Genomic DNA, 24,034 nt, shown 5'->3' with positions numbered 1-24,034 from the left:
AAACATTAAGGGCCCCACTGACAATCACGGCACAGATACCCGATCTTGCTTGAATCAACCCGATTAATACGAAGATGTATATCCGGACGCTCTAAAACAGATGATAACTTTTTTAATATTGTACTATTCGATGTGAATATTTTTGAGAAGCTAGAGCAATTAGTTTACTACGGGATGTGAGGAGAAATTTTTCCAAAAATTCCAATCGCTCGGAGTTGTAGAAACAATACTGAAAGTTGCATTTTACAACTTTTTTAAGTGAGCGTACATTGAAAATTTAAAAAATACTTTTTGTAGAGAGATCGCCCCAACCATGCCAACTCTCTTCTCCACCCATAAACTTGAACAGACGCGATAACGCGACACGGGGGAGGTGGCTCGTAACATGGCGCGGGGCGTGGGGCGTCACGCACTGTCGTGACCTGAGTCATCAGTTCACTCAGTTCACTGCAGTCCACTGGCAGACAACCACGCATACAACTGTTGACGCTTTTCAATTCCGCTAGTAAAAAAATTGGTATCCGTGTACAACGCGACAGTGAAAGGATACTGGGATTAATCGTGTATAGTACGTGTAGTTGCAGTATATGGCATTTAAATGTATCTTAAAGGGGTGTATTAAAGAGTGTCAATAGAGAATATAAAGTTCATCAAAATGGGTTTCGAACCAAACGAGCAGAACACCGACAGTACCTATCAGTTCGTATTTGATGGTCCGCCTAGGAGAAAAAACTCGCCCAAAAAACTTACTTTATGCGCAAAAAGATACTCGAGAAAAAGAGCCGCCAAGAATAGGTAAGCATGCAGCATAAAACCTTTAAATTTGTACATATAGTCGAACCTCGGTAACTCAAATCTCAAGGGAAGAACTAAAATCTTTGAGCTACAGAGGTTTCGACTTGTCGAAGTCTTCGAGTAAGAGAGGTTTACCCTACGAAAATTGTAATGGTTTTAAAGAAAGTTCCGCGAAGACGACGGTCACAGATGAAAGAAAAACACCTTATCGTGATCACATATTTTCAAGCGTCTGTAGTCTGTATGTATGTACTATATGTATGACCTCCGCGCAAAGTACTGCTATACAGGGTGTACCAGATAAAGTGTTACAAATTACAAGTTGTTTTCTCAGAATCCAATGAAGATATCGACGTCATTTCTTTATTGGTAAATTAAATGGCTAAGGGGGGCTAAAATGTTTTAGGGTAATTGCAAAGAGGCACTCCTTTTGGATTTTGATGAAATTTAAAGATGTTATAGATTTCGACATTTTGAACAACTTTTTCGTCTTCATACATATAATAGGGGCTCTCTTTTGATTTTGAAGATATTCGATTGAATTTTCCGTATGCGTACACGCCGTGGAGGCAACGTTTGCGTCAGCCTGGTCCGGCTATCTGTATGTATACTATTTTTGTAAACACGTTGCGGGTGGCGGAACGAAAACGGGGTCTGACTTTGGTCGTATACATAAATATAAGATAAGCTTTCAATTTCGACATACAGCTCGATTTTCGTAGGCGGCCCTCTCTTCCACGATCTAATGGCAACTCACTCCATTCGCATGTCATCTAAGGTTGCCAGAAATGTTTTATCCAAATATAGAAGAAGTAGTGAAAACTGCAATTATGTATATATGAGATAGGCTCAAAATATAGTAGCTCAAGTAAAAGAGGTACACAGCACATTTTAAACTTTTTTATTCAAACAGAGATTTTTGAGAATTCCTATAGTTACGTAAAGATCAAGTTCAAATATACAGTAGCGGACAAAAGTTTAAGACCGCTCTAAAGAATACGATAAGTTTTTTGATATTGTGCTATAGGATTTGAACTTTTTTGGGAAGCTAGAGCAATTAGTTTACTAAAGGATGTGAAAAGAAATTTTCTCAAAAATTGCAATTGATCGGAATTGTTGAAAAAATACTAAAAGTTGATTTTTCAACTTTTTTATGTGGGCCTATATTGAAAATTTAAAAAATACGTTTTGTAGATCTGTGTCAATTAAACATATTCTGAAAATTTCGTCAAAATCAGTCGACGTTGCAATGAGCTACAAACGTTTAAAGATGGTAAAAATTGCAGATTTTCACGATTTATTGCCAAAATGTCATCCCTTTAGCCCAAACTTAACCCAGACATAAGCTACAATTAATCTATCTTTATAACGTTGAAAGCATATTAAAACCCGTTCTCAAACATCTATACATTTGCAATACGTAATTCGAATTGTTGAAATAACACAGTTCTGGAAAAAGCTCAAAATCCAAGAAATGTTGCGGTGTCGTATCTGCTGTTACATGTAATGTAATCTAGTAATCTGTAAAAAACTAATCTGTAATTGTAGATTTTTTGTACATTTTTTTAACCGACTTTAGTCTCAGGTTACTCAATTCGATCTGTATGTGCCGTTTTTCGCTTTTTTTTGTTGTTGTGATACCTCTCACTAATCTGGATAGTATTTGCTTGAACCATTTTTTATTATCCGACATAATTACAGAATTTATTCATGCACCTTCAGCCATGCAGTCCGTGTTTACTGTGTACACGCGCTGTTCTTTTCCACGTTCAGTGCAGTTAGCGAGGTTGCCATAACTCTGTAACTATGTCGAATAATAAAAAATGATTCAATCAAATAGCATTCAGTTTAGTGAGAGGTATCACGATAACAAACCATCAATACTAGTTTCCATTTTAGAAAATGTTAGGGGCTCCTCTCCCCCCCCCCCCCCCAATTACCTCGAGAAAGTTTAATACATACTATTTAAAATACTAGACCCCCTTAATCATTTAATTTACAAAAAGAATTAAGTCAATATCTTGATTAGATTCTGAGAAAACAGCTTGTACGTAACACTTTATTCGGTACACCCTGTATAGTCGATCGATTTTCCGTCGCTTGGCAACTCTGTGAGGTCTGTCTCGTGTCTGTTCTCGTTGTCTTTAGGCTCTACTTATTCGAGCGACGGAACAGTATAATTCGTAACCAGTAATTACAGGTGCAAAGCATCATAAAATACTGTTCAACAAATTTTAATTGTTCTCCGAATTTGTTATATTCGAGGAAATATAAGTCGCGCAAAAAGGTATTGACCTTCGTATATCATGAATCTAAATAGTTAACGAGATATTATCGAAATAATTTTCCATTCTACTTATTCAAGTTGAGGGATATCAGTTCGAACACCTGCTATCTTCCAGATAATAGCTATTATGTATACATATGAGAAATTGTATCGATAATATCTCATAAACTATTAGATTTATGATATACGAAGGTAAATACTTTTTTAAGCAGAATTTTGTGCTTCATCCGAGTACGAGCAAAAATATTGGGCATAAGGCAGTATGTATTGCATGTCCCCTTAGGAACCATGCAACATTTGTTTCAAGATTTTTTTTGCACAATAAATAACTTGCGAGTTATTTGAGATCGTCACGTTACGCGACTCATCCTGTGTATACACATCGAGACAACGAACGGGCAGGATGTGGTAATAGCAAAAGTTGGTCGTTCACCTCGCTCGCTCCAAAACAAACTAACCGAACGCAGTGCCGGTTTTAGCAACGCTAGTATCGCGAGCGAGATTATCGTGGCGCCCAAGGGCACGAAAATGAATTAGCACCTTTCTGCATAGAAATACAATACATGAATGAACGCAAGAATTCTTAGAACTTTCTCCTTAGCTTTATCCAGAGCTAACGACGTAAACACAGAATGTTCTGCGACTCCTTTTTAGTTTTGTTTTTCGTTTATTTTCTCATTTTCATTTTCAAATTTTTTTAGCATTTTCATTTCTTGTATCTTTTTTATTTTTGAATGAGAACTGACGTTGAACCGTGGGCTTTAACACTAGAGCTATCAACAGAATGAAGACGAAAGTATTTCTACCGAAACCATACAAAATACAAAATGACCGCGTGAAACAACATCGATGACTACAGTGACCCGAATTAATATTCGGAGGCTCTGAAAACGACGAAAATTTTTTTAATATTGTACTATGCGATTTGAACTTTTTTTTGGAAGCAAAAAAGGGCAATTAGTTTACTACAGGAAGTGAAAAAAAAATTTTCAAAAATTGCAACCGATCGGAATTGTAGAAAAAAATACTGAAAGTTGCATTTTACAACAAACTTTTTATGTGAGCCTATTTAAAGGGCCTATAAAAGTACGTTTCGTAGATCCGTGTCAATTATATGCATAGTGAAAGTTTCATCGAAATCGGTTGATGCGGGGAAAAACGACATACATTGAAATATGTAAGAATCTTTAGATTTCTTTTACCATCTTCAAACGTTCGTAGGTGACCGCAACGTCGACCGATTTTCATGAAATTGCTATCAACATACATGCCGTAAGTGTGTATAATAAATGAACTTGAAACACGCGTCAACGCTATTTCCATTAACCTTTGCTGTCAGTTATTTCTACATACAATTTACATATGTACTTATTTTTGTCTGAATTATCTTGTAAACCATATTACACAATAAGTTTCCGTATTATTTTTTAGGTATAAGCAGCTTAGAGCTTGGAAGGCTCACTATGCTGCACTACGAGCTGCTGAAGAAGCTGCTGCGCAAAATCCAGCATCCTCGTCAGCCTCCAATGAGCAACAATGCGACGATGAAGTAAAGGTAGAAAACTGTGAAAATGAAGAAGATTTTGCAGCGTCTATTTCTGTAGTTTTCAACGTGCTCGACGGAACGTACACAATTAAAGATGATAATGATAGGTAATTATTTACAATAGAGGAGCACCCTCAAATAACCTTGACCTTGACATATGTTGTCAAGCATACTCTTCGAAATAACGTCCAAAAGGTTTTTAGTTGTTGTACATCGTTCCTTAAAAAGTTATTAACAAATTAATTTGCATATATATTGCACCACTTCATCCAGCTTGATATTCTTTACAAGAAAGTTTTAGTCTATGTCTAAAAATATTTATACCATTTGAAATATTTACCAGTATACATTCGTAGGAATCATCAGCTGATCTGCCTGCCGTCTCAAGGATCTGATTATGCCTTCAGTGAAGTCAATGCCGAAACACCGACTCGCGACTCTTCGCCAGTGGAAGAAATGCAATGCGAGCAACTGCAAGCTGCCCTTCTCAAGAGCAAAAACGATTACAGCGTGAAAGAAGTAGAAAATTTCGAAGAATTGGGTTGCAAGAAACTGGATGCCGACTTTAACACAGAAGACTATTGCGGCGTGAAAAAAGAAGACAATCTCGGAGAATTAGGTTGCGAGAAACTGAAAACCTACTCTAACACAAAAGTCTATTACGGCGTGAAAGAAGTAGAAAATTTCGAAGAATTGGGTTGCAAGAAACTGGATGCCGACTTTAACACAGAAGACTATTGCGGCGTGAAAAAAGAAGAAAATTTCGAAAAATTGGGTTGCAAGAAACTGAAAACCTACTCTAACACAAAAGTCTATTACGGCGTGAAAAGAGAAGAAAATTTCGAAAAATTGGGTTGCAAGAGACTGAAAACTGACTCTAACACAGAAGGCTATTACGGCGTGAAAAAAGAAGACAATCTCGGAGAATTAGGTTGCGAGAAACTGAAAACCGACTCTAACACAGAAGACTATTGCGGCGTGAAAAAAGAAGACAATCTCGGAGAATTAGGTTGCGAGAAACTGAAAACCGAATCTGACACAGAAGACTATTTCGCCGTGGAAAAAACACCGAAAATCGTAAAGCAGGAACCATTCCGTTCGGACAAGCTATGTATCGTTGACATGGGGTACGTGTTCGAGCAAATAAAGGCTGCAGGCAATCACTCGAAAAAGCTGGATTGTTCCACGAAACATCTAGAGATAACCAACATAAGATCGATGGGCATGATGAATACGCTAATTGCTAAGTGCTCGATGTGCCAGTACAAAGCTGATATCCACAGCCTCCGCTCGGACTCATCAGGGATGAGCATCCACCATAGCGCGGTCATGGGAACGCTCTCCACTGGAGGCGGCTTCGCGCAACTCGAGCAGTTTTTGGCAGCATTAAATGTGTCAGCCATGACCATGAATACGTACACTATCTATCACAACTACCTGGTGGAGGCGTTGGTCAAAGCTGCAGAAATAGAAATGGTAGCGGCAGCGGAAGAGGAGAAGAAGCTTGCCATCGAAAGGGGCGACGTTCTGCCATCCGGTATCCCATTCATCCCCGTGATAGCCGATGGCAGTTGGATGAAACGTTCGTACGGTACCGGGAAATTTGACTCCCCTGCCGGTTGCGGGGTGATAATCGGATTCTATTCCAAGAAAGTTCTGTTCATTGGAGTGCGTAATAAGAATTGTTCTATCTGTTATTACGCCGAAAAGAACAAAACGCCTCCGAAGGATCACAAATGCTACAAGAACTGGGGTAGCAATCAACCGTCCACTAAGATGGAAAGCGACGCTATTTTAGAAGGGTTTCAGACCAGCCTAGCGACACGGGGACTAATATACGGAACGCTAATCGCAGACGGCGACAGCAGTTCGTATAGAAGGATTTTGGACAGCGATCCGTACGAGGGGATGATGCGTGTAAGCAAAATTGAATGCACGAATCATCTGCTGCGTAATTTTTGCAAGAAGATGAGAGAAATTGTAAAGAAAACACCGCGCAGCAAATATAAAAAAACGATAGAGGCCGGTATTACTAAAATGCGCACGGCCATTGGCTGCGCCGCGAAATTCAGACGTACAGAGGACGTCCTGCCCTCGCAACAATTAGAAAATCTGAAGATGGATATAATGAATGTGCCCAGTCATATCTTTGGAGAACATAAGGAATGCCGGAAGATTGGATATTTTTGCGACGGTGTCGCGAAAAAAAACGAAGAGAACATTGTTCCGGAATTAATCAAGTTGGGAGTTTACGATCGAATTCAAGAGATCCTCCGTCCGTTGTTAAACCACGGTCAAAGCCTGCTATTTAATAGGACTAACAATTTAGTAGAGTCTTTCAACGCAGTCGTCGCCAAGTACATAGGCGCAAAAAGACTGAATTTTAGCCAGAGAGGATCGTACTTGGCACGATGTTCCGCTGCAGTCGTCCAGTTTAACACTAAAGAACTATTTTCCCGTCTGCATAAAGTAATGAACAGAGAGACGCCTAGCATTATACGTGGACTGGAGATGCGAAATAAACGCGCGACGGACCAGAAAAAAGCAAGATCCACTGCTGCTGCCGCTGCCACGCCGCGTCACGTGCGGAAGTTGATCTTTCCTGAAGATGATCCAGACTACGGCCCGAATGCCCTGCAGCCGGATGTCGAACCCCTCCCTGGATTTGAAGTAGAAGTAGAAAGTGAAACGGGGGGAAGTCAAAGTTACTCACAGAGCCAAGCTTACTCACAGAGCCAAGCTTTGACGGAATGTGTCGACGACACAGAGGAGGATAGTGGAGTTGCTTATCTATCCATGGATTCTCAAAATATTGGCTATCAAATAGAAACAGCAGAAGAAGAAAGTGATATGTTTGAAAGTCAACTTTACTCACAGAACGAAAGTTTTACAGAGTGTGTCGCCGACGCAGAGGAGGATAGTGCAGTTGCTGTTTTACCCATAAATTCTCAAAATATTTCCTATCAATTGCAAATAGCAGAAGATGATAATGAAATGTATGAAAGTGAAAGTTGCTCACAGACCGACATGTTTGCAGAGTGAGTCGGCGACGCAGAGGAGAATAGTACAGTTGATATTCCACCCATACTTTCTCAAAATATTAGCTATCAAATGGGAACAGCAATGGATGAGTGTTACTTATGAAGAACTGACAAGGAAGTTATTGAAGCGTAAAAATGTAACACTTTTCCTAAACGAAATCATAGGCCTGCAAAACCACCAAGAATACGTCACCGCAAGGGTTAACGAAGACAATGTCGGTGGTTCGGAACTGTATTTAAATTATACAGTCCAACTTTCTTTTTTTTAATTCTTATATAGTTTATCGTTGTAAAACAAAATCAAAGATATTGGTTTTTTAAAAATATATGATTTTGATTTTTAAAAAACGAGATGTTACGAGAGATCTACAAATGCGAAAAAATTTAATTTCGAGTCGAAAGATAGAGTGGACTCTCCTCTACATATCCATATAGGCAATTCTATTTTTATGTACTTTCGAATAGTTTAAATGCTTGTTAAATTTTGAAAAAGAGCTGACGTAGGTTGTTTTTATGCTCTATTTTTGTATTTATGTATATGTACAGCGTGTCCCAGCATCGGTAATACAACCGAGGAGGGGATGATTCTTCATGAAAAAACAAATCGAATATAAAGAAAAAATTTTTTCATTTGAGGCTCCGTTCTCGAGAAAATCAGTTTTGAATATTCAGCGAGAACACGTACACTTATAACTATAGTTTAAAGTTTAGATGGATGGATCCATATATACATACATATACATATATACATATATATCTTATTTACGAGGAGCAAGTGCTAGAGTGCGAACGATACTAAATATCTTTTGCATGTCACTCTTTCAACTTTATCTGTACTGCATAGACTTTTAACTAGTTACTCGATATTGGTAAGTACACCCCGGATCTTTGTGCAAAATAAAATATTTGTGCGTCATTTGTAAGACACATAGTCTATGGACTAATCTTATAGAAATGGAAATTTATATCTTTCACACAAATATTTTTAATATAGGAAAAGATATATTAATACTCTTAAAGTCTTTGCAATTTTTGCAATTTTATAAATTGCACAATTATTTTTCGTAAGTGCATAAAATGAATCTATTTACAACCTTATATATTGTATGGACGACAAAACATAAATATAGGTACAAATGAAAGATACAAAAAGTGTATACCAACTAAGTGTATTCATGTTTAGTTTATCGTTGTAAGAAAATCCACAGGAACCATTTTCGATACCTAGTACAAAAAACTGAAATTTCTCGGAAATTTTTATAATTACTGATAATCTTAAATCCATATTTTCAGATTTCTATTGTACTACAGAGCGTAAGATAAGTAATGGTCATCCGTCCTAGGGATGAATCTACACCTCTAGATCGGTTGACATTTGTGAAAGAAACTTGTCGAAAAACGTTTATAATAAAGAATTATTGAATTGTTAAAATATTTTTTGCATTAATACCTTCTGCTCATCGAGTAAAGAAAGAGTTTGGAAGGAGCCCATACGTCGCAAACAAACAGTTATTGAGATATAAGCTGTTAAAGTTTTTGCAAAATTTGTGGTTGTCTGGAGCTATACATATAGACCAGTGCTTGGCACGGTTGGGGTCCTTCAAACGCTTGGTATGTACTCAGCCTGTTCTTTGATATAAAAACTATTAAAATATGATAACAGTTAGGTCTCTTATTTGAAAAAGTAGTTATGTAACACAATTTGAAATATACGTTTATGCTGCATATTTACTTTCCCCACAACGCATTGAAAAATTGGAGTTGGAGGAAAAAAAAATTGGGACGTGACCAATATTTTCAGTTTAAATAGTCCACTAAATGCGTGAAAGAATATTATTAAACTTTATAATACGTTTTATCAAAACATAACTAATTTGAGTATATTTAAAAGTATTACATATTTAGGGTACAACATATGGTACAATTTCTGACACGACTAAGGTACACATACAAAATGATTACATTCAATATTTTCGAAACCTCGGTCTATAAAAGTAATATATTTTGACTTTATAACTTTTTGTCTGTAAAATGTGATCACTTCAATTGTATTATAAGAGAAGCGAGGAAGCTCGACTAGCAGATTAAAAAGTCAATGTTCTAAACACATTTCAATTCTGTTATACTGATTGAAACTAACAATCACGAATGAATCTGCAATAAACACTCGAGCAATGTTTTTAATAGTGTAGTTGGCTGTATAATTTTCAAATCAAAAGTTCACGAAGACTGCATACTGTATCTACCTTAACTCTCATTCTTTTTGCAACATAATATTATAAGGATAGCAACGTAAAAGTATATCAATATTTATGCTACCATTAATCGAGGCGCAATGTTCATTGCCATAAGTTCTTGGAAAAGTAGTTTTGCTGCATATGGCAATCTAACCTGAGAAATCTGTGTTTTGTTCTTACATCCTTTACATTCGAAAGTATTATTTCTTAAATTTGCTATTGCAATCAGACCACAGAAATTGCATATATGTATTCGATATGGATCTGAAACTTCGAATAAGCGTTCCCTAAGAAATTGTGCAGCTCCATGAGAAATCTGACAATCACGCTCCATTTCACCAAAACGTAAACCCCCATCTCTATAAATAAATTAATATTCATAGGAAATATTCACATGAAAAATATAAAGGAAGATAATAGAAATATTGCACTTTACCTTGCTCTTCCCTCCATAGGTTGCCGAACTAAAATTTGAACAGGTCCACGTGCTCTACTATGAATTTTATCGTCTACCATGTGTTTTAGACGCTGATAGTAAGTTGGTCCTAAAAACACTTGAGCGTTAATTTTACGACCAGTATGACCATTATACATAACTTCATTTCCTCTTAGTTGATATCCATATTCTTGTAGGAGTGTTGATATTTTTTGTACATTTACAGCATCATTAAATGGTGTAGCATCGCCAATTTCACCTATGAAAAAGTACATTTAATAATGATTTAAATGTGAATTAGTGAACTATTGCTATATAATGTTATGTCAGAGTCAGAATGTACCTTTATTAGCTGACACTTTTCCCTGGATACATTCAATTAAATGGCCAATAGTCATACGTGATGGGATAGCATGAGGATTAATTATGATGTCTGGCGTAAGCCCTTCACATGAAAATGGCATATCTTCTTGCCTATATTGAATACCGCAAGTACCTTTTTGTCCGTGACGTGAAGCAAATTTGTCACCGATTTGTGGTATACGGACACTACGTACTCTTATCTTACAAAATTTATAACCTTCGCTGTTTAGAGTTAACATTACTTGATCCACTATACCAGTTTCGCTATTACGTAAGAAGGTAGATGCATCTCTTTTCGTAAACCGTTTTGTTGTACTGTCCAACTGAAAAAATAATTAAAAAATATGAAAATGCAATATAATTGATTATTCAATAGATATTAGGATAGATTAGCATCTATTATAGATAATAAGGTATAGGGTATGAATAGATGGATGGTTGGATGAAGGGACGGGTGATAGAAGGCAAACATTGTAAACCAAGTTTAACTTCTTGGCCGCGAGATTGAAATAAATACTACTAATACATTATATTGCACTACAACATACTTCATCGTCTGCTTCTGGTAAAGTAATAGTTTTTCCTATAACTACGTCGTCTCCTGATACACGAATTCCAGGAGCGATAATCCCATCATCATCCAATTTATCGTATATAGCATTGCGCATTCCCTGACACGTCTGTCGTGTTGGTTTTTCAAATTGTTCTTCTTGGTCGCCTATCCTCTTAGACTCAGAATCTTTGTACGATCTATAAAAGACGGACCGGAAGAAACCTCTTTCGACAGCACTAGCGTTCAAGATAACACTATCTTCTTGATTATAACCAGTGTAACATAATATAGCAACTATACTGTTGATTCCAGCCGGTAACTCACGAAATCTAAGATATTCCATAGATCTCGTTGTAACTAAAGGCTTGTGAGGATAATACAGTACGTGAGCTAAAGTGTCCATTCGTACATGGAAATTTGTAATGTACACTCCCATAGCTTGCTTACCCATAGCACTTTGGTAAGTATTTCTTGGACTTTGATTATGATCGGGAAATGGAATAATTGAGGCACATACTCCTAAAATCATAGCAGGATGAATCTCACAATGTGTATATGTTGTACAATAAGCGTATTCCTTCTCCTGTCTTAGATCTTCGGGTGACATGGCAATCATAACAGTCTCTTCCTCTAAAGTATCAATATACTCTACTACTCCGCTGCCTACTAATTCTTGCCAACCATCGTTGTTGTAGTCTCTCTCCTTTAACATGTCAATATGCCTTTTCTTTAGTAACAGATTCTGTCCTTCGACAATTAATAACGGCCTACTAATTCTTCCTGCATCTGTATATATCCTGATTTCACGATCTCTGATATCTCTTATCATAGACACTTCTGATACGATAATGTCCATTTGGCGTCTTAATTTACGTAAAGTAGCCATTAATTGATCAGGATCTCTGTGAATACCAACCCAGCAACCATTCACAAATATTTTTGTTGCATCGGCTATTGCGCTCGGTGCAATTTCTTCAAGATTTTCCATAGACCATTCCTCCAAAAACTCAAGAATCGGCGAAGGTTGAGATCCGACACTAATATAAGCCATTAATGCTAAATTTTTAACTAAACCTACAGCAGCACCTTCAGGAGTTTCTGCAGGACATAACATACCCCATAACGTGTTATGTAACTGACGTGGTTTTGCTAGTTTGCCATCCCTGCCTATGGGAGAATTCACTCTTCTTAAATGTGAAAGCGTCGATGCAAATGTCAGTCTGTTCAATACTTGAGAAACGCCAGCTCTAGCTTGGTGAGCTTTCTTCTGATCACCCCAATTACCCGTAGCAAGCGAATATCGTAAACCGTCAGTTATAATTTTCGTTTTAATAGCAAGCTCAAGATTGAAGTCCTTCCCTCTGTCTATAAATTTCTGTGCATACAGTCGGACTTCTTTCATTAGGTTCTTAAATAGACCTCTGAAAAGAAATGCTAGTAACGGACCAGCAAGATCTAATCGTTTGTTTCCATAGTGATCTCGATCGTCCAATTCTCTTCTACCGAGAGATGCTGATAATAATCTATGTACCATATAACCAAGAAAGTAGGCCTTCTTAGTTTCACAGAAATCACTTATACCAACATGCGGTAGCATTTCTTTTTGTAAAATTTCTCTGGCATATTTGATACGTTTCTCTTTTGTTACTCCAGGTCTGGCTCCTCTAGTACCAATAAAATTCAACGCAACATTTTGTTCTTGTATCACAAAAGCCTCGTCTAAAGACGGTTTCACCATTTCCATCATTTCAGGATCGTCAAAGTCATATATAATGTGTTCTAAAATATCACGATCCGCCACAAATCCAAGTGCTCGAAAAACAATCATAATAGGTATTTCTTGTTTGATGTATGGAATAATTGCAATAATACGTTGTCCTATAGCAGATTTTTTAATGCTGGCACCACTCTTTGCCATCATATTAATCCATAATGTAGACGTAGGGCGAGAACTGTGTTCTAAACAAGATCGAATTTCAGATTTGTATGCGTATTTACCATCTTTCATACTAAACACGTAAACTGTATTTGTTGCCATTTTCTCTTGAGCAATTAATACTTTTTCTGATCCATTAATAATAAAGTAACCACCAGGATCTAACGGACATTCATTCAATTCTGTTAAATCTCGATCAGATAAGCCAGCAAGCAAACAATATTTTGACCGTAACATTATTGGAATTTTTCCTATGAATGTTTTTTGATGTTGTGTTTCGATAGGGTCTTCGCCATCTTTTACAATTGTTTTCGTTATATCTACATATAATGGCGCAGAATAAGTTAAATTTCTAAGCCTAGCCTCGTTAGGCATCATAGGAGATGGGGCACCATCCTTCTCCCAATGTGTAGGTTTTGATAAATAAATCTGTTCAAACTTTAATAAATGTCTCACAGGATTCTCTATTTCACCAGAGGTATGTTGTGCTTCTGCTTGTAGATCAATTTGCGGTGAATCTTCTACAATTCTTTGAACGGACATTTCAATGAATTCGTCGAAACTGTCAAGTTGTTGTCGTACAAGACCTTTTTCATCAAAATAGGCGTTAATGACAATCCAACATGCTTCCTGCCATAGTTTTGATGAAATTTCTTCTGCATCTTCATCATCGTATTGATCTATATAGAGATATAAATATGGACATATTCAAATTTTACAACTTCAATGAATAGACAGCGGATCTTTATGCAAAATAAAAATTTTCTAGTTGAATCGCAATGAACTGGAGTGTAATAGAAATTTACTTTCTTTCTTAATACATGTTTAATAGTTTGAAAATTACATTGGTTGATTCTTCCAATGAATTTACTCTTTCAAGTGACACCTATTCATTTTTGCCATAAATGCATAAAATCCGCTGTCTATCAATGGAATATAATATGTGGTACGTGTATATTAAAAATATAATATGTAAATAAACAGCAAGATGTATTAAGGTTAGGTTGTAATGTCAGTACTTTTGAATTTCCGTATTGATATCTATTAAATTGTATTAAAACACTTACCATCCTCTAGAGAATACATCGTTTGTTTATAAAAGCTTTACAAACGTATAAATAATGTTTTAATCCTATACTTTAAGAAAGTTTTCGTATTGGTATGCATATACTATTTAGGTCCGTGATAGATATAAACGAAAACAAACGTGAACAAACGTAATTGAAATGGCGGCGGCGTATTTCAACCATGGACTATGGACCTTGATTTCAACATGATTTCAACTTTCAAGTTCAAGAAGTAATCTCGATATATACCCTGATAACCAGGCCTGCCGAGGGATAATCCTACCTAGAGCTAAGAATTGGCCCGTTCCGAGCTGCGCTATTGTTCGAGTTGCTCAAGGTGGGATTAACTCGATTTTTGCCTGGGATTCTCCGCGCGTATTAGTAGCTATTTTTGCCGTCTAATAGCGGAGGGCAATAGCAGAAGGCAAATTGAAGGCAAATTGAAGGCAAATTGAAGGCAGCCGGCCGGCCGAAGCTGAATTTGTTTAAGAGGGCAGTACCGTCGAGTCGTACTGATGTGATGATGTGATTGGCGAATATAATAACAGATCTGGGTGACGCTGGCTCGAAAAACACATGTTGCTCCAAGTTGCAGCCATTTGTAGCCTGCAACTCATCCTTTGTCGGAGTGGATGACGTGGGGACTGGAACTGTCTTACTGAGTGTAATTGAGTGTTACTGAGCAAGAGAAGGTGAGAAGCAAAGAGGATTAGTCAGAATTAGTCCTCTTCAGTCCTCTTTGGTGAGAAGCAGCAACAGCAACATGTATTTTTCGAGCCAGCGTCGCCCAGGTCTGTGCAGGTCTGTATAATAAGACAATCCTCTTTTCAACCATTTTCAACCAAGAAGAAATGCGGTGAGAGCAGCACTGTACTCGAGCGATTCACGGGAGGAGTTACGAAGAAAAGCTGATCTTCCAGAACCTGTTTATCAGATTTGTCCTGCAAATCATCTTCTGTGTTCGCGCAAGTCAAGGTTTGTAAAAATTTGACTAATAGTTGACTAATAAAGAAAAATAATCAAACTAAATGAAAAAATATAATATTTATTATTTCCTACTTCATTCATTTATTATCCCTTCTGATATTGAGTAGTCTGAATTTAAAATTATTAATATTTAAACATTAAAATAAGTGTATAGTAGTCATACAAAAAATATAAATTTTCTTTTCCGTCGAACGACACTTTTTTTCCATAAACACATTTCAATAAATTTCGAAATGTAATGAATTGAAATTGAACTGTAGAGAAAATGGTATGGCAATGCAATTTTTATAGTTTCCATCTCTTGCAATCTATGCAGACAATTTTTATTTCGCATAAAGATCCGCAGTCTAAGAAAAATAACATAAATATGAGAATAAGTAAAATTTGCATGTGCACAAAATGTGCATCTGTGCGTAGTGGGGAGCTGCCGCGCCTGCGCACGACCGTATGCGTTATTCCGAACGACACGCTGATCGTATCGATTGGTGTCGATCGATCTTCTTCCTCGTACGCTCGATTACTTCGCTGCTGACATCTGCCACATCAGTGCGAACTACCCTCACCGACGATGCGGCCCTGTAAAACGATATTAGCCAATCAGATCAGTAGACGCGACGGTACTGCCCTCTTAAACAAATTCAGCTTCGGCCGGCTGGCTGCCTTCAATTTGCCTTCTGCTATTGCCCTCCGCTATTAGACGGCAAAAATAGCTACTAATACGCGCGGAGAATCCCAGGCAAAAATCGAGAATTTGGTTATCAGGGTAGTATCTATCGATAATTATCGATATTTAGTTCTCGCAGTATCGAAAATCGCTGTTATTAGAATACCCCAGGGTATCGCCACTCTAATAGGAGAACTGTTAGCACGAATTTAGTACTATAACACGAAATAAAGATGTCACTACTTGCAGGAGTAATTCTCAAACAGTCCGCCAGATGGAATTGATGCCAGTATTTTGGTGCACGTTGTAAACAGTTGTAAACAAAAATATACGGTTTCAATGTATTAGGTTGGAGAATCTTATTATTCCGGTCGAATAAAATTCTGGAGCCTGGAGGTGACAAACTCGTTGAATGCCGTTTCAGCATCTCTCTGGGATTTGAAGCATTTCTCACGCAAGAAGTTGTCGAGATGCTTAAAAAAGTGGTAATCGGTGGGCGAGAGATCTGGTGAGTATGGTGGATGAGATAGTTTCGTAGCCTAATTCGTTCAACTTTTGAAGGGTCGGCCGGGCGTTGTCGTGGAGAAGGATAGGACCATTTCTGCTGACCAGTGCTGGACACAAACCTTGAAGTTTCTTGTGCATTTCGTCGATTTGGTGGTGGTACTTTTCAGCTGTAATGGTTTCACCAGGATTCAGGAAGCTGTGGTGAATCAAACCGGCCACAGACCACCAAACTATCACCATGACCTTCTTTTGGTGGTCAGTCGTCGTCCTTCGTCGTAGTCTAGCCACTCAGCCGATCGTTGATTGCGCAAAGGAAGGACAGATGACCCTCGCTTTCTGCGATATGCGATATGTTATGCGATATGCGATGTGTGTTGTATGATCTCGATGTATGTTCTGCGATATGCGATGTATGTTATACAATGTTGATGTGTGTTACGAGATATAAGATGTGTGTTACGAGATGTACGATGTGTGTTACGAGATGTACGATGTGTGTTACGAGATATACGATGTGTGTGATGTGTGTTATACGATCTCGATGTGTGTTACGATATATACGATGTGTGTTACGCATCTACACACATCTTATATCTCGTAACACACATCACAGACATCGTATATGTCGTAATACACATCGTACATCTCGTAACACACATCGTACATCTCGTAACACACATCTTATATCTCGTGTTATACGATCTCGATGTATGTTGTGCGAGTTGCGATGTGTGTTGTACGTCTCGATGTGTGTTACGAGATGTACGATGTGTGTTACGAGATATACGATGTGTGTGATGTGTGTTATACGATCTCGATGTGTGTTACGATATATACGATGTGTGTTACGCATCTACACACATCTTATATCTCGTAACACACATCACAGACATCGTATATGTCGTAACACACATCATACATCTCGTAACACACATCTTATATCTCGTGTTATACGATCTCGATGTATGTTGTGCGAGTTGCGATGTGTGTTGTACGTCTCGATGTGTGTTACGAGATGTACGATGTGTGTTACGAGATATACGATGTGTGTGATGTGTGTTATACGATCTCGATGTGTGTTACGATATATACGATGTGTGTTACGCATCCACACACATCTTATATCTCGTAACACACATCGTATATATCGTAACACACATCGTATATATCGTAACACACATCGTACATCTCGTAACACACATCTTATATCTCGTGTTATACGATCTCGATGTATGTTCTGCGAGTTGCGATGTGTGTTGTACGATCTCGATGTGTGTAACGAGATGTACGATGTGTGTTACGAGATATAAGATGTGTGTTACGAGATATAAGATGTGTGTTACGAGATGTACGATGTGTGTTACGCATCCACACACATCTTATATCTCGTAACACACATCACACACATCGTACATCTCGTAACACACATCTTATATCTCGTGTTATACGATCTCGATGTATGTTCTGCGAGTTGCGATGTGTGTTACGAGATGTACGATGTGTGTTACGAGATATAAGATGTGTGTTACGAGATGCACGATGTGTGTTACGAGATATACGATGTGGGTGATGTGTGTTACACGATCTCGATGTGTGTTACGATATATACGATGTGTGTTACGCATCCACACACATCTTATATCTCGTAACACACATCGTATATATCGTAACACACATCGTACATCTCGTAACACACATCTTATATCTGTGTTATACGATCTCGATGTATGTTCTGCGAGTTGCGATGTGTGTTGTACGATCTCGATGTGTGTTACGAGATATACGATATGTGTGGATGTGTGTTATACATTATTTTGCTTTTTATTGAGCCAGTTCATTGTTAATTGCTGTGATATGCATTTGATGTATTCTCATTGTGAAAAAGTTTGTAAATAATGTTTAATTTGCAATATTTGTAATGAAACAGTGTTATCGCGCTTGATAATATGGTTTGAATTTATTAATAAGTAGAAAATTGTACATATACTTTTTGTAAGTGTTACAATATTGAATATACTGAATTTAAAATGTATTAAAATGTTTTAATTTGTTTTATTTTCAAATAAAAATTATAAATTAGCAAGGAATGGGTAGTATGGATTTAAAATTCCCGCGTTTACCCGTTAGTTATATAACACGAAATTCAGATGGCGTTCGATTTCCGTGCTAACAGAAAAATACATTGAGTGGCGATACCCTGGAATACCCTGATAACCAAATTCTCGATTTTTGCCTGGGATTCTCCGCGCGTATTAGTAGCTATTTTTGCCGTCTAATAGCGGAGGGCAATAGCAGAAGGCAAATTGAAGGCAGCCAGCCGGCCGAAGCTGAATTTGTTTAAGAGGGCAGTACCGTCGCGTCTACTGATCTGATTGGCTAATATCGTTTTACAGGGCCGCATCGTCGGTGAGGGTAGTTCGCACTGATGTGGCAGATGTCAGCAGCGAAGTAATCGAGCGCACGAGGAAGAAGATCGATCGACACCAATCGATACGATCAGCGTGTCGTTCGGAATAACGCATACGGTCGTGCGCAGGCGCGGCAGCTCCCCACTACGCACAGATGCACATGCAAATTTTACTTATTCTCATATTTATGTTATTTTTCTTAGACTGCGGATCTTTATGCGAAATAAAAATTGTCTGCATAGATTGCAAGAGATGGAAACTATAAAAATTGCATTGCCATACCATTTTCTCTACAGTTCAATTTCAATTCATTACATTTCGAAATTTATTGAAATGTGTTTATGGAAAAAAAGTGTCGTTCGACGGAAAAGAAAATTTATATTTTTTGTATGACTACTATACACTTATTTTAATGTTTAAATATTAATAATTTTAAATTCAGACTACTCAATATCAGAAGGGATAATAAATGAATGAAGTAGGAAATAATAAATATTATATTTTTTCATTTAGTTTGATTATTTTTCTTTATTAGTCAACTATTAGTCAAATTTTTACAAACCTTGACTTGCGCGAACACAGAAGATGATTTGCAGGACAAATCTGATAAACAGGTTCTGGATGATCAGCTTTTCTTCGTAACTCCTCCCGTGAATCGCTCGAGTACAGTGCTGCTCTCACCGCATTTCTTCTTGGTTGAAAATGGTTGAAAAGAGGATTGTCTTATTATACAGACCTGCACAGACCTGGGCGACGCTGGCTCGAAAAATACATGTTGCTGTTGCTGCTTCTCACCAAAGAGGACTGAAGAGGACTAATCCCAACTAATCCTGACTAATCCTCTTTGCTTCTCACCTTCTCTTGCTCAGTAACACTCAATTACACTCAGTAAGACAGTTCCAGTCCCCACGTCATCCACTCCGACAAAGGAGTTGCAGGCTGCAAATGGCTGCAACTTAAATTGCAGCAACATGTGTTTTTCGAGCCAGCGTCGCCCAGATCTGTTATATATTCGCCAATCACATCATCACATCAGTACGACTCGACGGTACTGCCCTCTTAAACAAATTCAGCTTCGGCCGGCTGGCTGCCTTCAATTTGCCTTCAATTTGCCTTCAATTTGCCTTCTGCTATTGCCCTCCGCTATTAGACGGCAAAAATAGCTACTAATACGCGCGGAGAATCCCAGGCAAAAATCGAGTTAATCCCACCTTGAGCAACTCGAACAATAGCGCAGCTCGGAACGGGCCAATTCTTAGCTCTAGGTAGGATTATCCCTCGGCAGGCCTGGTTATCAGGGTATATACTTATATCTTTATATAGAATAGACCATATATATACTTATAGACCCTGCATATGTATAGGATATGCATAGGACGCAGTGTTTCAAGATAACGGGAGTATTTATTTACATATCTGGTAATCTGGTGCCCACAAGGATGTCACAAGATAATTCAAAATGGTGGATAGCGATATAAAAGCGAGGTATACAAATACAAGTATGTATTTATATTATATATATATTTATGCATTACTTCGTAAACATTTGGAGAAATGGTGCATAAAGAATTGTATGGAACGACAAAACCGTGATACATCTTTTTACAAGTAAGTATATGTTCTTACTATTAATTTTTTTTTAAATAAAGTAAGTGGTGAGGAAATAAATACAGATTTCATCCCTAGTAGTATTCATGGTTAGCATTTTGTTGGGCCTTTGTAGGGGTATTAGTTGGGCAACCGTTAGAAATATTGCCTTTTATGTAGTAGGGCTAACGATCTACCCAACATAGGACCAACGTTACTATAAGATGAATGGCTAACACGGCCCACTATCCCTAACTATATCCCAACTATGTAACTCCCAACCATTGGCAACCATAAATGCTACTATCTGGCGACTCAGCTAAAAGCTCGAGTGTGAGCACTCTCATTTCCTCTTTGATATTACATTTTCTATTGTTATCATTGCTATAATTTCTTAAATATCAAACCAATAATTTAGGTAATAAATGTATCCAGAAAATAATTTATTTAAAAATTATTGAATCTTTAAAACACTATACATAATATGTTTGAACGAATATCTTTGAGACATTACCTCAGAAATAAAAATGTTTTGAATGAGATTTATAATCCATTTATGCTATAACTTATAATAAATGCAGTCAAAATTAATAAAAGTTGTGGTGACCATTGTGAACATTTACTTAAAAGTAAGAAATTAGAACCTAAAAATATTAAATATATATTACTACTTTGAAAGTCGAATGATTATAAGTAGACTGCAGATCTTTATGCAAAATAAAAATGTTTTGCATCGATTGTGGGAAAGAGGAATGCATAAAAATTGATTTCATCCCTTAACGACTTTGTTACAATAAAAACATCACGATATTTTAAAACTTTTTTAATCCTTTACTGTTTTATATTTCACCCAACCAATTTCTTCATAAATGCATAAAGATCCGCAGTCTAATTTTGAGTTTTATTTGTATATTGATTGTGAGTAGTTTTTACTTTTATCATTTGGGTCTCGGCTTCCACATTGACGATAACCTAAAGTACTTTTGCGCTTTGTTGGAACATATCCTGGAATGTACAAAGTTGGTGTTTCTAATCGTCCAGTAGTCATAAGTTTGTTAAAATCTTGTTCCATTCTACTAGCAAGTGGACCTGTGTACATGAAGGTATAAATTAATTGTTTAATAATTTATGTTTAATGTTTTAAATAAACTAAATATAAGTACCTTTGAAATGTAATAGAAATTGAATACATGCTTCATTATGTAATGTTTTAGTTTTTCTATTATCTATAGACAACATCCACTCTGGGATCCCCATAACTTTTCGTACATCTTCTAGAAATTGAGCTCTATAATGAAAAAATATGAAAATTAATCCAAGGAAAGATTTTAAATAGAAAACCAATTTCTACAAGTTAGTATGACTATGTATACTGTATACTGACACCACGAAACGTGGTGGTTTTCTTATATTTGCATATTTTACAATATCATTGTCCGGTTCAATATTAGCACAAGCAAATCTATTACTTCCAAAATTTTTATCGAAAATAACGATAGATCTTCCCATAGCCGATACTGATCCACCTAAAGGAAAGTTTGAATCTGTAAAAACTTGTCTTTCTAATCCTATGTTAATAGGTCCCAGTCGGCCTGATACATCTCCTATATAACATCTTAACGGTAAATCAGGGCCACATTCTTGTCTATATAGGTCATTCTGTAAAATAAAATTGAGGTCATGTTACCAAAGTATATTTTTGATGTTAGTTACTGCCATATAAAATCTCATTGTATAATAATTAGTAATACATTTAGAGGGTCTGCCAATTGAGTAAAATGAGGATTCCATATATATCCACCTGCTACGCATCTAGTGTCTTTTACTTGCACAGCTGCGTCCACACCAACAGGATTTACATATATTGCCCAATTATGATCTTTTGTCTGAAATAAAGTGTAATTTTTAATCTCGTAACAAATATCTTGCGGGTAGACTTAGACGTTTAAAAAGTATCTTAAAATCATTTCCACACAGATATTTTTAACCCTTTGCACTCGGAGCTATTTTAACTTGTAAATTAAATATTTCTTACGACCTAGAAAATTTCTATATGATTTTTTTCATTTTATGAAATTGATGTAATACCTGAAATTGTCGTATGAATTAACTCTGCATTATTACTTTCTTATATTACTTACAATATTGCGATCGTGTTTACCAGGATGGCGAAGTTTTACTTCGATTATAGTTTCACTTTCAGCACCATCACGATGCACTAGTTGTGTCTGTAATTATTAATTACAATAACGAAGTATGTACTTTCATAGTATATCACTTTCCCTTTTTATCATTTAAACATTTTACGATTTTACCATTTTTATGTATCCATATGCAAATCCATGTGGATGGTGAAAAGAAGCAATGGCTCGAAGTTCGCTAGCTTCAGATGGTGAATATCCTCGTTCTATAGTCGAACATGCCCACCTAAACCGAAAAAGTACTGTAAAATATTTTCTTAAAATTTGCTGCAATTATTAGAGTTATGTTTTGAATAATCATGAGAACAATAGAAGAATAGAATTAATTCACACTTAATAACTATCAAGAATCTTATTTTACAAAGATTGAAAAAGTTATTATGAATTAATAGGCAATTTGAAATTGTTTATAAAAATTGATGTTTTATAGAGTAAATAGAATAAAATTATATATAAAGTGTGTAGAATAAATTAACAGTAGCAGTATGTTAACATTAAAAGAGATATTAACTAATTTTGGAATAGCTATCGTTATCTAATTTAGTGCAGTAATTTTTTACATATAATCATATTCCTTTTTTCGTATTTGTGCTGAAAAATAGAATTTTAAATAAAAATATGCTGTACACATATGATTTAAGACTTCAAATGTTTATAAGGTACGGATAAAGTAAAGTATAATTTCCAATATCTGTGGTTTTACTTATTATCACTGATGATTGCGATTAAATTAAATTAATTAACAATGAATATTCTACTACAATATAATCCAAATTTCTACAATAAATACCTAATGTTTTTTTCTTTTTTATGAATTACTATGCTCCGACCCAGCACACTTCTTGGTCCAAATAACGGAAGAATTGTATCGTTAAAAGTTGACATATATCTTTTTCTGTTCTCTAAAGTTCCAAATTTTCCGCTAAGATCACCCATTTCATATTGGTCACTTGTTCCTTCTCCAGGATACGGTGTGCCATTATTTACATTGACGCCAAATGGATTCCAGTGACCATACAAAGAAGTACCTTCACAGGGGAATTCTAAATCATGTTCTACTGGAGTCTAAAATACATAGAATTGTTACTGTTATACGGTGCAGAAATTTTTGGCTGCAAAGAAACAGAGAGAATGATAGAAACTAAGCGCAGAGGAGTCAGAAATGAGCAATAGACCAAAGGCAAACACGGGAGTTTGTGTAATTTAGGATAAATGAAATAAAAATTAATATAGAGCAGAAGTAGGAGTATTTAGCGTGCAGTAGTTAAAGTGTAGTCAAGCGTGATAGAATGTAAAACCAAGTCCATTTCTGGGCTGCGAAGCCGAAATAAATAAATTACATAGAATACACATAGATATAGACTGTATTAGCGTGTATTAGCATTATAAATATAAACAATGAAAGTTATTATTTTATTA

At 36.5% G+C, this 24,034-nt stretch overlaps 2 protein-coding genes across 8 annotated transcripts in view; one reads left to right on the top strand and one right to left on the bottom strand.

Annotated features, from left to right (window-relative positions):
• The first annotated feature begins 424 nt into the window (after positions 1–424).
• Positions 425–9,101, top strand: LOC143217261 (uncharacterized). 2 transcript variants are annotated; one of them, XM_076441307.1, is made up of 3 exons: positions 425–795; positions 4,514–4,735; positions 4,985–9,101. In XM_076441307.1, the coding sequence occupies exons 1-3, from the start codon at positions 656–658 to the stop codon at positions 7,668–7,670; spliced, it is 3,048 nt and encodes a 1,015-aa protein (XP_076297422.1). In that variant the 5' UTR covers positions 425–655; the 3' UTR covers positions 7,671–9,101. The 2 variants fall into 2 exon arrangements, with proteins under 2 accessions (XP_076297422.1, XP_076297423.1); XM_076441308.1 differs by lacking the exon at positions 425–795 and having other exon boundaries at positions 4,508–4,637.
• The window catches only part of LOC143217260 (DNA-directed RNA polymerase II subunit RPB2), a 30,958-nt gene continuing 12,479 nt past the window's right edge, over positions 5,556–24,034 (bottom strand). For 5 of the 6 annotated variants that reach the window (XM_076441300.1, XM_076441302.1, XM_076441301.1 and 2 more), the window contains 11 exons: positions 23,406–23,680; positions 22,730–22,841; positions 22,556–22,642; positions 22,166–22,300; positions 21,799–22,073; positions 21,578–21,702; positions 21,348–21,503; positions 11,254–13,874; positions 10,686–11,028; positions 10,343–10,601; positions 5,556–10,265 (listed from right to left, as the gene is read on the bottom strand). In XM_076441300.1, the coding sequence (XP_076297415.1) occupies positions 9,980–10,265; positions 10,343–10,601; positions 10,686–11,028; positions 11,254–13,874; positions 21,348–21,503; positions 21,578–21,702; positions 21,799–22,073; positions 22,166–22,300; positions 22,556–22,642; positions 22,730–22,841; positions 23,406–23,680 (4,674 nt within the window). In that variant the 3' untranslated portion in view covers positions 5,556–9,979. Of the gene's footprint in view, positions 10,266–10,342; positions 10,602–10,685; positions 11,029–11,253; positions 13,875–14,261; positions 14,458–21,347; positions 21,504–21,577; positions 21,703–21,798; positions 22,074–22,165; positions 22,301–22,555; positions 22,643–22,729; positions 22,842–23,405; positions 23,681–24,034 lie in introns of those variants that run through there. The other variant, XM_076441305.1, reaches the window with a different exon arrangement.

The sequence above is a fragment of the Lasioglossum baleicum genome, chromosome 16 (genome assembly GCF_051020765.1).
Source record: "Lasioglossum baleicum chromosome 16, iyLasBale1, whole genome shotgun sequence".
Classification (NCBI taxonomy): Eukaryota; Metazoa; Arthropoda; class Insecta; order Hymenoptera; family Halictidae; genus Lasioglossum; species Lasioglossum baleicum.
The sequence above is the reverse complement of the archived record's forward strand: the minus strand, read 5'-3'. Positions and strand labels throughout refer to the sequence as shown.